At 36.1% G+C, this 15,240-nt stretch overlaps 1 protein-coding gene and 1 pseudogene across 1 annotated transcript; one reads left to right on the plus strand and one right to left on the minus strand.

Annotated features, from left to right (window-relative positions):
* Positions 1-747: 747 nt before the first annotated feature.
* Dspp (dentin sialophosphoprotein) lies at positions 748-10,151 on the minus strand. Its single transcript, XM_046457560.2, has 5 exons — positions 10,027-10,151; positions 6,956-7,031; positions 5,628-5,714; positions 4,513-5,478; positions 748-4,096 (listed from the first exon to the last, which is right to left on the minus strand). The coding sequence occupies exons 2-5, from the start codon at positions 7,004-7,006 to the stop codon at positions 2,393-2,395; spliced, it is 2,808 nt and encodes a 935-aa protein (XP_046313516.1). The 5' UTR covers positions 7,007-7,031; positions 10,027-10,151; the 3' UTR covers positions 748-2,392.
* Positions 10,152-11,373: 1,222 nt separating this feature from the next.
* Positions 11,374-12,012, plus strand: LOC124101591 (high mobility group protein B3-like; annotated as a pseudogene).
* The last annotated feature ends 3,228 nt before the right edge of the window (positions 12,013-15,240 follow it).

The raw sequence follows: 15,240 nt of genomic DNA on the forward strand, positions 1-15,240 counted from the left end.
CTACTTTTGAGACATTCCTATGGAAAGTGTTTGCTCCTCACCGGTCTCAAAGGTCCAGAAGCCAATTGCAGATGTAATTATATGAGAGAATCAGGATCATAGTGCTCCTTCATGATTTCTGACATCAGCCCTAAATCCTGAACATCTACTCCTTGGAAATACTTCTAAAGGTGAAGTCTTTACAGGAACTGGTTAGAAATTTGTTCTCAGACTCTTATCTCAGGTGATATCCACAGACTCTCTTGGGGCCAGAAGTGGCTTAGGAAATGATGGAACAGTAAACACAAATTAAATATCTTAGGACATTTCATAAAATGAAATAAAACATAGCTGTGAAGAAAAATGAGGTTGACCTGTGTACTTTGAACCAATATTCAGGGTAGGTTGCTCAGCTAAAAAGAGTGAGATGAGTACTTTGTATGTAGTAGACTTCCATATGTTTTTAAAAGGGAAATATATGTGCTTTTATGTGAATGCAATATTTGTGGAAAGTTCTACAATATATTAGTAACAGAAATTGACACTAGGGAAGAGAAATAGAGGACTAGAAGTCTAAAATGATCAAGATCAAATTTTTATATTTTACATAGTATTTAAAATTGTTATTTTGTATATATACATGTGTTACTTTTCCAACCAAAAGTAGATAACTATTTAAAAAGTGTGATATTATAAAACAGATTTTGTGATGTGGACGCCAAATATTTGCAAATTCATTAGGGTGAAAAGAGTTTTCCTTATGAGCAATTGAATAAATAGATGTTTATTATAACACTGAAATTATCTCTTTCATTTACATATCTTGTACAGTTTACAAAGAGTTCCACATCCATTGTTGATTTAGGGCTCATGACAACCATTTGAAATAAGTGTGACAGGTACTAGAAGCAGAACTTTACAAATAAAAACAAAACAAGCAAACAAAAAATTCTATAGTTTAACAGAATGAAAAACCTAGAGCATATTTTAAGGTAAAAGGTTTGGAGTCATTACATGGCTGTGATATAACAGAAATCTGACATTTTACAATATTAAGAGTCACAAAGTAGTTTACAAATAGCAGCATTTTTTAAGCTTTTAGCAATATTCCTTACAATTTTTAACTCTTAAAAACTCTTGCATAAAGGAGGAATGAGGCAGGAAAAAGAAACACTCTGAAACTGTTTGTGTAAAATGTGCCTAACATTAGAACATAAATTGTCAACTAAAGACTGGTTTAAAAATTACTGTTAGAGAAATTGCAACCATAACTTCACAATATAGTTTTACCTTTAAATTAGAACAAATCTAAAATAATGGCCTAAGTGGAGAAAAAAGAGAAATTACAAAGCATCATTACCAATTCTCGAAAAATACCCTCAAGTCATAGTGTTCTTTAGTTTCCCTAGGACAATCCGAATTTACACTTCCTGTCCCCATGTAATTATTCAAAGCACCCTTTTCATTTTCAAAAGTACTCTAAGTATGGATGATAATTACATCTCCACCCTGTTAAAGATCACTCTCTATTTTCATTCATCTTTATGATCCTTGTTTTCTAGGGTTTGGGCTTCATCTCAAAACTAATTATCCTTATACTTGGAAAAGCTGAATGACCTAAGCTCAGGTCTTAACTGCATATGAGACTCTCTCAAATAAGAAAGAGAAGTTTTCCAAAATATTGCCCACCAGCAACTTTTATTAAAGAGATTCACAGTGGAAAGGCAGTCTCAGGGTCTAGTCTGGAAGTTTTGGAATGTTGACATTTAAAAGGGAAATGTGAGCCAGGTTTCACTTGGTGAGACTGATGTGAAGACAATTGAAAGTTTGTTCCCAAATCCTGGAAAGATTAAAGAGTTGCTATGATATTTTCTTCAGGTTGCAAATGTATATCTTCCATAGAACAAGCAAATCAATCAGTATTTGCATAGGATGTCACAGAACAGCATTTTTTTTTTTACTCCACAGTAAGCAGACTCTCCATGACTGCTACAGGATTAAGGTAGTGCCACAGATTATGTGTAAGAAGAGTTTACTTACTACATCCTCTAAAGCAGCTGGCATTATAATTGAAGATATCATGTCTAAGTGATTGCTTGAGGTGTCTGTGTAAAATATTAAAGAACATTTTAATTATTCCTGTATGTTTACATTTACACTTTTAACAAAATATTTTCAGAACATGAATATCTTTTAACATGCATGTACCCAAGGTCATACATTCAGATTCTCTCTCTAAGGGAATTGGGACTGAATTCCAAATCCAACAATTTGACTTGATTCCCCTAGTTGTTTCTATGGATGTTTACATGCATTGTTTATTTATCTATTTTATTTTATTGGGAATCTATTTCCTATTGATTAATTATCAAATTTTCACACACAAAGAAAAACTCATTGGATTTTCTTTGTTCTAATCATCACTGGTTGAGTGGTTACTATCACTGCCTTCACTGTCACTCTCACTGTCACTGTCACTTCCATTATTGCCATTACCAGACTTGCTCTGGCTGTCACTCTCATCACTGCTGTCAGATTTGCTATCTCCACTGTCACTGCTGTCACTATCACTGCTGTCACTACTGTCACTGCTGTCACTGCTATCACTGCTGTCACTACTGTCACTGCTGTCACTGCTATCACTGCTGTCACTGCTATCACTGCTCTCGCTGCTGTCACTGCTGTCACTGCTATTGCTGCTGTCACTGCTGTCGCTACTATCACTGCCGTCACTGCTATCACTGCTGTCACTGCTGTCGCTGCTGTCACTGCTGTCGCTGCTGTCACTGCTGTCGCTGCTGTCACTGCTGTCACTGCTGTCGCTGCTGTCGCTACTATCACTGCTGTCACTACTGTCACTGCTATCACTGCTGTCACTGCTATCACTACTGTCACTGCTGTCACTGCTATCACTGCTGTTACTACTGTCACTACTATGACTGTTTGATTTGCTATCACTGCTGTCACTACTATCTGATTTGCTGTCACTATCACTGCTGTCACTGCTGTCTGATTTGCTGTCACTGTCACTACTATCACTGCTGTCGCTGCTATCGCTGCTGTCACTGCTATTGCTGCTGTCACTACTATCACTGCTATCGCTGCTGTCACTGCTATCACTACTATCACTGCTGTCACTGTTATCACTGCTATCACTGCTGTCACTACTATCACTACTATCACTGCTATCGCTGCTGTCACTACTATCACTGCTATCACTGCTGTCACTGCTATCACTACTATCACTGCTATCGCTACTGTCACTGCTGTCACTGCTGTCACTGCTATCACTGCTATCACTGCTGTCGCTACTGTCACTGCTGTCACTACTATCACTGCTGTCACTGCTGTCGCTGCTGTCACTACTATCACTGCTGTCACTACTGTCACTGCTGTCACTACTATCACTGCTGTCACTACTGTCACTACTATCACTGCTGTCACTACTGTCACTGCTATCACTGCTGTCACTGCTATCACTACTATCACTACTGTCACTGCTGTCACTACTGTCACTGCTGTCACTGCTATCACTACTATCACTGCTGTCACTGCTATCACTGTTGTCACTGCTCTCTGATTTGCTTTCACCACTGTCCTTGCTTTCTGATTTATCTTCACTGCTTTCTGATTCATCATTGTCTTCACTCTCATTGTTACTATCATCACCGTGACTGTCACTGTCATCAGTATCTGATGCACCATCACTGCCCTCATCATCGTCTTCTCCATTTGAGTCACTGCCATTGGCATTATCATTTGATTCATCAGAGTTATAAGAAGCGTCTCCTCCATTACTGCTGTCATTGTTGCCATCTGAATTAGCATCCTCGCTTCCATTAGACTCATCACTGCTGTTGGGGTCGTCTCCTTGCATGGATTCATCATCAAAATCATAACTGTCATATCCATCACTATTGCTACCACTACCTGTTTTACTGTGCCTGGCTTTATTTCCAGGTTCTGATTTCTGGCCAGGTCCTTGTATGTTGTCAACCTCTCCTTGTGTTTTGGCATTTCCTGAGCTCACATTCATTCCATGTTGTCCTTTACTATCTTTACTTTCATTGATTTTCCCAGCTTCTTTGGTAATATTAGTTCTGTTGGTTTCTATTCCCTGTGGAACAATGAAGAAAAGAATGATTGATTAGTGAATATTTGCTGCAAAGTTGCATTGGTTGGAGGAGGACTGTATGAGAAAAGTGACCACAGGAATAGGATTCCAACTTTCAGTTCTTCCCAAACAGTTATTTGTGAAAACATACTTTATTTTGTACTTGAAAGTACTCTTGTGTTCAGATTGCTTAGCAACCCATCCACATTTATACTCTTTTATTCTTACCTAAAAGGAACTTTCTAGAAAGTCTGACTCCTAAAATTTTCTATATCATAGTCCAATAGGAACTCCAGCTTTCTTCTTAGTCAAATAATGTAGGTTAAAATTACCTGGATACTTATGATTTTTGTGCTACCCTCAGAAGGTGCCAGGGAAAAATGAAACTTACATCAAAAGAAATTGGATTAAAAACTAACCTTAAGTTGGCTCTTCCCAATAGCACTTTGTTCTGGTTGTCTGGTAATTCCATTTTCCACACCTTTGCTTTCTCTGTGGCTGGGTTTCTGGGTGTCCTCTATTCCTTGGCTACCATTGCCTTCTGGAATACCATCAGAGTCTTCTTCACTATTGGAGGTGTTGTCTCCACCAGTTCCATTATGGGAATCCTCTTTGTCTTCAGAGTCATCATCTTCACCACTAGTTGAATTCTGACCTATGCTACTGTCATCTCCTTTGCCATGAGACTGACCCGTATGGTCCTTGCTGTTATCACTGCCCTTGTTTCCATTCCCTGGTTCTCCACCATCATTGTCACCAGAACCCATGTCATCATCCTCATCTGTACCATCTCCACTAGGACTCCCATCAGAATTATCCAAGCCAGCATCTTCTTCATTGCCTGGTGTTACCTCAACCTCCTTATCCCCATTTCCCTCACCTTCTCTTTGGGGTGTTACTGCACTTGTATCACCCTCATTCCCATTTATTTTATTGTCATGGTCTGTATTATTATTGCTTCCAACTACTTGAGGTCCATTTTCTTGGAAAACAGTAACACCCTCATTTTGGCTTGTGTCTCCGTCATCCTCATTTGTTGTATTCTGATCAGCACTGCCATTAATATCACTCTCATTTCCTGCTTCAGCATTGTCGGTGATGCCTACTTGTCCCCTGATGCCATTTGCTGTACTGTTATCGTCTTCTCCATGAATCGCATCATGACCATATGTTTCTGGTTTTCCTGTGACTCCATTTTCTTCCTCAATATTCCCCTCTTGGCTGGCTAAAACAGACTGTGTAGAACTCTTCCCTCCTACTTCTTTCCACTCAGAACCATTCCCTTTTCCTTCATAACCATCCTTGGTGTACTGTTGCCTTCCTAACTCATTTGCATGAAGGGATTCACCACTTTCTTTAGTGGTGTCATTGGCACTTAACTCATTCTGAAAAGGAGAAAAAATTCAAAATACATTATAGGTCTCATCTTGAAGCAAAGCAGCTGAAAAGAAGGGTGAAAAATTGTAGGAAGTTAATGAAATTCAAAAATATCTTAGAAATAGAAATAATGGGAAACACATTTCATATCCCATACCTGTACTGGCACTTTTTGTTTTGCTAGAAGATGTAAATTCACAGATTTTTCAACAGTGTGTCTCTCCAATGGTTTGGTTTGAGGAAGCTGCCAAAGTGAAAACACGGGATATTTAAAGAATCTTATTTTATGTATAGCACCTCACACACGAACATTTTTCCCTCAGTGAAAATATAATACAAAGGTAAATAAATGATCTAAGAAAAAGAAGTAGCTTGTTGCTGGGCTTACGCACAATTTTTAATTTGGCATGTAGATATTTTTCATTATGGTATTACCAATTTTGTTGAATTATTAGCCAGACTACTTATCTTGACTGTAGAAAAACAAGGAGGTAGACCCTTTTGTTTCTGAACAAGCCTCTTGCAGTAGCACAGAACCCACCCCAAGTATAATCCTGGGCAAATCTCCTAAGAGAATAATGGGTGTGGTCAGAGTCAGTGCTGAACCAAAATCAAGTAACTGATACTTCTGGGCTCTTCAAGAATATACTTAAAACACTTGGGGGAATTCTCAACTACAGAAATACCACAAAATGCTTGGTCTCATGAAAGCATATGAAAATGTTAAGCCTGAAATCTGGTTAATACAATTACAAATGGGTTATCATATAAAGTCTTTTTTTAAAAAAATTAATAAATGCTTTATTTTATATATAACATAAAATGTACCCTAAGAAAAACAGTTCTTAATTTTTATTAGGGTATTTTAGTTGTACATAGTAGTAGGGTTCATTTTTACATATTCATACATTTATGGGATAGAATTTGTTTCATTTCAATTCCCAGTACTTCCATTTTCCCTCTCTTTCTCTTTTACCCTATTCCCATTTCCCTATTCTATTGGTTTTCCTTCCTTTTATTTGTTTTAATTGGTGCTTTGTGAATATACATAAAGACGGAATTCACTGTGGTATATATTCTTGTATCTACATAGCATATTTTGGTCAATTTCATTCCTCAGTTCTCTTTTCCATCTCCCATCCCTTCCCCTCAATCATCTTCCTCCACTCCACTGATCTCCCTTCTATTTTCATGGGATCCTTCCTTCCCCCATATGCCCACCCTTATTTTGCTGTAGCTTTTGTATGTGAGAGAAAACATACAGCCCTGACTTTCTGAGTCTAACTTAGTTCACTTTCATGATCTCCATTTCCATCCATTTACCAGCAAATGCATGATTTTGTTGTTCTTTATAGCTGAGTGAAACTCCATGTGTAATGCAAATCTCAATGTTTGAACTCCATTTATCTGCAAAACTTTAGGTGTGTTTTGTTGGACTAAAAGATTTAGCAAAGCAAGGAAGTTTTCCAAGGAAGAAAAACTTACTGGAATGGCCCATGCTGCTGCCCAAATGCAAATAAATATAATTATCTTCATTGTCCTTAGGAATAATAATCAATGGCTGTTAAAAAAAAAGAACAGCACAAAATCACTTATAAGGCAAAAGATAATAGCTACAGTAATATATTATTTTGATCTGCAACATTTGCCCTTTTCCCTGGGAAAGGAGTACATATCCAACATGAGATTTATGATATTGCAGATATACTTGGTATGTTTATGGAGCTATGTCAGGTGTCATCAAGCTCAGCACTGATGTAGCTTCTGAGGCTTTTTCTGCCTGTGCCAATAAAGGACAACATCCGTGGATAGAGAGAGGGCATAGCCATAATTTTGCCCTTCCACTGTTCTTAATGGTAGCGAGCATGGACTCTCTCTCATTCTCTCTCTCTCTCTCTCTCTCTCTCTCTCTCTCTCTCTCTCATTCTCTCTCTCTCTCTCTCTCCCTCCCTCCCTCCCTCTCTCTCTCTCTCTCTGTCTCTCTCTTACTCTCTGTTCTGAATAGATTTAATCAAGTGTTAACTAACTCTGCTAAGATTGTGCTTTAAAAAGGAAGCATTTGTAATCCCCACCCTAAATCTCTAGAATTGTGTTATACCAGACGACAGGAGAAAGAAATGATTGACTTGAGGGAGCTCAGTTAATGAAAAGAACATGGAGTTTGAATTCTGAGACCTAGTTCAAATTTTACCTCTACTAGTGGCTGTGTGAGCTTGAGGCAGTTAAAAAGCTTTATTAAGTCTTCAGTTCCTCTGTCTGGGATAGTGATAATACTACACCTCAGGAGTATAACCGGGTTAGCAAAGGATTGTCTCTGAGAAGACTTCTCTGACTCCATTTCAAAGAGAATTTGTGTTACTTTTTATACCCAGTGGTTTCTGTATACCTCACCCACAACACACTGCACAATTCTAAAATTGCCAGGTTATTTCTATTTTCCTCTATGCTACTATAAGCTCCTAAGGTCAAGGAGTGTCTTGGTGATGGTTGTCTTCCGATGCAAAGTACACTGGAAGGCATCTTATCAGTGTTGCTAATGAATAAATACTTAGTGTTAACAATACTTAGCACTGTTCCAGGCATTTTGCAACCTCCTAATAAAAGATAGGAATTATTACATGGGACTTCTAAAAGAAGTCAGAATTCAAATTCAGAAATGGACTAACACAAATTTTTATACATTGAAACAGACATTGTATAATCCATGTGAATCAAAAATGTAAGTTTCTATTTATGAAAAGTTGGATTTCTTGATATCATGATACTATGTTTATTAAAAGGAAAGGATTTATTTTTCCTTCTGTTTCATGAACTCTCACTGGCTTTAAAGATTGTAATGTTATATGTTATAAAAACAAATAATGTAATTTAGTGGTAGTAGTGGAAATATAATTAAACTTCAACAAATATGTTAAGAAGAATTATTGTAATTTCCTCACAGGAGAAAAGACAAAGTTTTAGACCTACTGACAGAACACATGCTTCAATCTTACAGCTGTTCATCAAAGAGTCAAGAATAGCTAAACCTCCTTCAGAAATGCTATGGACTAAGGCTGATGTGACCCCAGGACAAGTGAAATACAGGGTTGTAGGGTGGAAATATTGGAAGCTAGCTGTTTAGTTGGCAAGGGTTATGCTGTCCTTTGCATCCCAAACCTAATTATTACACAGACTCTGCAGAAGACCAGTCTACACCAGGACTTGGAGGAGCCACTGTGTCCCAGAAAGGTACTTGTGACAAAGGCGGGTGTTGTACGTACCTCCTTTCTAAACTGCAATCCAGCAATTCTACCACGTAAACTCTCTTTGAGCTCTTCTCCAGAGGATAACACAGTGATGCTTGTCACTATTTGCCAAAGCAGGTAAATGACTTCAAAGTCTGCTATAGAAATATTCTAAGTATCATCTGCCTGAAGCTGAGGTTTCAGCACTATGAAGCCTCCCTTCAAATTATTGAGTTTATTGTTACATGTGAAATGAGATTTAGCAATTAGCCAATTAATTTGGTCAAGTAAATAATAAAATAATGTATTAAAGCCTAGTGAAGATTTCTAAAACTTGAGTTATCTGATATTTTATTAAAACCAATCAAATGACCCAATAATTATCAAATTTCCACCTCAGTTTTTGCCAATTTTTCAGTAACATCTTTTTTTTTCTCAACCTGTAGAAATTCTTGAAATAGAAAATGTGTGTGACAGAAGTCAAATCTCTAGATATCCTAAGTCAAAGTGCTTCAATCTTGCTTTTCAAACATCAAATTTTTAAAAATAATAATAATAATTTCCCAGGCCAAAATTCAATTTTACAGGGGCAAGATATTAAAAGTAAACTGGGGTTTACTTATGTAGTCGGACAACAAACTTCTGAAGACCCAATACAGGACAGATACTGAGCTCTGGATGAGCCCTTCATGTGTGGCTCAGCCAGACTGAAGTACATGTAGCATAATGTATTAAATCAAATTCCCCAGTACATGTTTATTTCTTTGTAAAAGTCAGTGTATTAATGTTACTATTGTTAGTGTTTTAAAAGAAGCAGAAATTGCGATGTTCGTTTTTTCATGAAATCCCATTACATCTTACATTGCATTACGGAGAATGAAAAATGACTGACTAGACTTAGATTCTTGAAATTGATTCTTTTTTTGGATAAAAATAACAGTAATGGAAACTTAGTGAAATATGCACAAAACATTCTAATCACTTTGTTTTAGTATTTTGGGCTTTAAACATGTATTGCACCTGATGTTCACTTTTTCTGATAAGCAACTTATATTTTAACAACATACTGACTGTACAGAAAAAAGTCCTATTTTTCAGTGATGTGATATCTTATTGGATGGAATTAACATCCCTTACCACAAAATTTTCTATTGTCTTTTAATATATACTCAATATGACATGTAAAAAATGGAAGGAAAATCTAATCAAAAAAGGATTTTCACTTCTTACAATCTAGTTGTCTTCACTGAAATTCATAGTTCTTTCTAGAAAAAAAAAAAGAACTTTTTACTTATGTAGTTGGTTCTGAGTAAAGAGGGCGTTCTGTCTTACCTTATGAGCCTTCAAAGGGACTTTGAAAATCCAGGTTTTCTTATCGTTCTCTTTGAAGACTGAGAGTGGCACGCTGTCCTGGAGTTTTGCATGACAATTTTGTACCTGCCGAAATTTAAACTCAGTTTGATAATTTTCTCAACCAATCACTGTTTAGGATCCCTGATATGGGGTTATAAAGTGTCACTGTGTCTATGAAGCACATAATAACTCCCTACTTCCTCATGGCTGATATGTGTTTGTTCACTGAACCATTCACTTCCAATGGGGACTAGACTTACTTTCACTTAATTAAATAGCTCCTGGAAGGCTGTTTCGCTTCTTAAATATAGAGAATCAGCGTGATATATCTGAAAAGAGCCACTTAAACTCTGTCACCCTGACATTTCTTGTCTTGCTAAGGTTGGCAATCTAAGAAAACTCCAGGTTTCTTTAGTAAATATGACTGCCTATTTAAGACCCCTATCATTCCTGAGGTATGCATTAAAACTTCTGCGCTATAATTCAAAAAACTGTCCACATGCAACAGCCTTGACTTTGCCCAAGGGATCTTTAACAATCTATAAACAGTAACACTCATGAAACCTCTCTGATCTGATTTAAACAGATGCATGAAGTTTAAAGTCTATCAATTTAGTATTCAAACTAAATTTTTAAAATAGATATTCTAAAGATTAAAACTTAGATGTATTTTTGGGGGGTGTACTGAAGATTGAACTCAGGGGCACTCAACCACTAAGCCACATCCCCAGCCATATTTTGTATTTTATTTAGATCTTGAAGTACAAATGTGCATACAAACAACAGATTCACCTTTCAGTCATTTCTTAGTTATCTGTCAGCTGTGCAGTACAAAGCAGAAAACAAGAATGTATTTTATCAAAAAATGTTGGTACCTGAACTTACCATTCTCTTGGATCCTGGGTGTACATTATTTTTTTTTTAATTTTTTATTGTTGGCTGTTCAAAACATTACATAGTTCTTGATATATCATATTTCACAATTTGATTCAAGTGGGTCTGGGTGTACATTATAATGTAGGTGATTCCTAAATCATGTCTCCAGTTTATGATTTCAAAATTTAACCATCTATGTCTCTCTGTGTATTTGTTCAGTATTTTCAGGAATGCATTGTTATGGAATTGAAGCTTGACCACCAATACTATACCACTACCCAATAGTGTTATCTCCAGAATTTTACATGGAATTTTACATGGGAATAAATCCACACATACATATGTAATATTATAAATAAATATAGGTGGAGGCAGCTAGCACAAGGCTGGGGAGACCTGAGCCGCGTATCATGCCCTACACTGCCCAGACTCCTGAATAATACAGTCAGGATGGCTGAAGGTGACCCCAAGAAACAAAAGGCCAAGATGTCTGCTTCTTTGTGCAGACTGGCAGAGAAGAACATAAGAAGAAAAATCCAGAAGTCCTTTCAATTTTGCAAGATTTTCCAAGAAGTGCTCTGAGAAATGGAAGACAATGTCTGGGAAAGAGAAATCTAAATTTGATGAAATGGCAAAGGTAGATAAAGTATGCTATGATTGAGAAATGAAGGATTATGGACCAGCTAAAGGAGGCAAGAAAAAAGAGGACCCTAAAGCTCCCAAAAGACCACTGTCTGGATTCTTCCTGTTCTGTTTAGAATTCTGCCCAGTGATCAAGTCCACAAATCCTGGTATCTCCTCTGTTGGAGATGTGGCAAAAAAAAAAGCTGGATAAGTTGTGGAATAACTTAAGTGACAGCAAAAAGCAGCCATACTTCCCTAAGGCTCAAAGCTGAAGGAGAAAAATATGAAAAGGATGTTGCTAACTGTAAGTCCAAAAGAAAGTTTGATGGCACAAAGTGTCCAGCAAAAGTTGCCCAGAAAAAGGTAGAAGAGGAAGAAGAAGAAGAGCAAGTGGAAGAAGAGGAGGAGAAGGAGGATGAATTAAAAACTGTTTATCCCCATCTTCTGGTGAATACTTTAGAGTAGGACAACACCACGATTGACACATCTTATTTGAGATGTGTCTGTGTTAGTTTCAGTTATAGAATTTGGTCATGATCCTATTGTAATCTCTCTAAGTGCTCTAGAAATTGTCAGTGGTTTACATGAATTGGCCTGGGTGTCCAGAACACCCTGACACTATATCAAAGTTGTACATATTTGCAAACATTTTTAAGATCAAAAAGCACTCTCACGTTCTCCTCACTCTGTGCTCTTTGCTGTTGGTGTGACAAGGCATTTGAAGATGTTCTGGCATTTCTTTTTTAATTTGTAAGGTGCTATTAACTATATGGTTATTGGCTAGAAATCCTCAGTTTTCAACTGTACATATCTATAGTCTGTAAAAAAGAACAAACCAACCAAGACAAACTCTTGATGCTCCTTGCTTGGTATTGAGACTGTGGGGGAAGATGCCTTTTGAAGGGGCTATAGCTTAGGGCGTGCACTGTGAGGCTGGACCTGTTGACACTGTGGTAGGCATCCATTTAGCTTCAGGTTGTATTATTTTGGTATATAGTGATACAGCATTCTGCTGCCTTTCTTAGTTGTGGGGAAAAGGGAGTCAGCTGGCATGAGAAGTATTTGAATTTTTTTTAGTACAATTTTAAATTTTGTTTTCAAACAAACTGTAGAACTCTTCATTGTCAGCAAAAAAGAGCCACTGCATCAGTGAAAGTTCAAGAACCTTCTGTACTTAAATACAGTTTGCAAAGTTATTTTTTGTATGTTTAGAATGCTGAAATGTTTTTAAAGTTAAATAAATAGTATTACATTAAAAATTTTATATATATATATATATATATATATATATATATATATATATATAAAGAAAGGTTGAAAGGGAACCAAATTTTAAGAAGACTCGAATTACTCATGAAAGCAACACTGTCACCCACATGCAAACACTGGTAGAGATTGGTGAACTGAACCAGCCTTTCTTTTCCTTGATTTAAATTAACACAAGTTATAATCAGAGATTTCAATAGCTCTGTCTTAAAAACTGATAAACAGAAAATCAGTGTAACATACAAGATTTAAACAGAAGTATTAACCAACTTGATATAATTAACATGTACAGAATACCAACAATGGCAAAATTAACATTCTTTGCAAGAATATTGATGGGATATTTATCAAAATATGCCATATTCTAGGCTTTAAAATAAATCTCAATAAATATAAAAGGAATTAAGTAATACAAAGTATATTGACCAACCAGAATCTAATTCAGTTAGAAATCAGTAACAAAAAGAATTCTAGAAAGCCCCAAGTATTTGGAAGATAAATAGCATACTTCTAAATAGCAGTAAGTAGAGAATCCTAAAGGGAAATTCAAAATACACTGCATGGATTTAAAATAGCATCTCAAAATTTGTGTGATGTCACTAAAGCAATACTTAGAGCAGTAAATAACTATATGTGAAAAGAAAGGGGCTTCAGCTTCCACCCTAGGAAACTATAAAAAAAAGAAAAACTTAAAAGAAAGTAGAAGAAAGGAAGTTAAAAAGCTTAGAACTGAAATTAATTAAGTAGAAAATATAGCAACAGAAGAGAAATCCATGAAGCCAAAAGCTGATTCTTTAAAAGTTCAATAAAATTGAGAAGACTATCCAGATTAATCAGGGAAATAAAAGGAAGACACAAATCAGCAATATCAGGAATGAGAGTGATGACAACACATCAGATTCTGTGGACATTCTATCAAGAGTCTATAAACTACCATAAGGGAATACTGTGAGCAACTTTACGCTAACAAATTAACAACTAAAATGAGATGGATAGATACCTCAAAACACCAAAACTCCCTCAAGAAAAATAGATAGTCTGCATTGTCCATACCTATTAAAGAAATTAAATGCATAATTAGAAACCTTCCCACCAAGAAAACTTTCAGTTCAAATGGTTTCTCTGGCAAATCCATGACACATTTCAGGACGATATTATGTCCTACACAAACTCTTTCATAAAATGGAAAGGGAGAAAATACTTCACCATCTTTCTATGATGACAACATTACTCTGATAAGTTAATCAAAAGGGATAAGGAAGGACATTATATACTGTTAAAAGGAACCATTCACCAACAAGACATAACAATTATCAATATTTATGCACCAAATAATGGTGCTGTGACGTTCATAAAACAAATTCTCCTCAAGTTCAAGAATCAAATAGACCACAACACAATAATTATGGGTGACTTTAACACACCTCTCTCACCATTTGACAGATCCTCCAAACAAAAGTTGAATAAAGAAACTATAGAACTCAATATCACAATCAACAACCTAGACTTAACTGACATGTATAGAATATATCAACCATCATCAAGTGGATATACTTTTTTCTCAGCAGCACATGATCCTTCTCAAAAATAGACCATATATTATGCCATAGGGCAACCCTCAGTAAATATACAGGGGTGGAGATAATCCCATACATTTTATCTGATCATGATAGAATGAAACTGGAAATCAATGATAAAAGAAGGAAGGAAAAATCCTACATCACATGGAAAATGAACAATATGTTACTGAATGATCAATGGGTTACAGAAGACATAAAGGAAGAAATCAAAAAATTCTTAGAGATAAATGAAAATACAGACACAACATATCGGAATCTATGGGACACAATGAAAGCAGTTTTAAGAGGGAAATTCATCGCTTGGAGGTCATTCCTCAAAAAAAGGAAAAACCAACAAATAAATGAGCTCACACTTCATGTCAAAGCCCTAGAAAAGGAAGAGCAAAACAACAGCAAATGTAGCAGAAGGCAAGAAATAATTAAAATCAGAGCGGAAATCAACGAAATTGAAACAAAAGAAACTATTGAAAAAATTAACAAAACTAAAAGTTGGTTCTTTGAAAAAATAAATAAGATCGACAGACCCTTAGCCATGCTAACGAAGAGAAGAAGAGAGAGAACTCAAATCACTAACATACGGGATGAAAAAGGCAATATCACAACAGACACTACAGAAATACAGAAGACAATTAGAAATTATTTTGAAAACCTATATTCCAATAAAATAGAAGATAGTGAAGACATCGATAAATTCCTTAAGTCATATGATTTGCCCAGACTGAGTCAGGAGGATACTCACAACTTAAACAGACCAATATCAATAGATGAAATAGAAGAAGCAATCAAAAGACTTCCAACCAAATCCAATTACAAGAGAATACTGCTATATCAATAGCTATCATAAATA

The sequence above is a fragment of the Marmota monax genome, unplaced genomic scaffold (genome assembly GCF_021218885.2).
Source record: "Marmota monax isolate L192 unplaced genomic scaffold, Marmota_monax_Labrador192_F-V1.1 WCK01_AAM20220418_F8-fsc00128, whole genome shotgun sequence".
Classification (NCBI taxonomy): Eukaryota; Metazoa; Chordata; class Mammalia; order Rodentia; family Sciuridae; genus Marmota; species Marmota monax.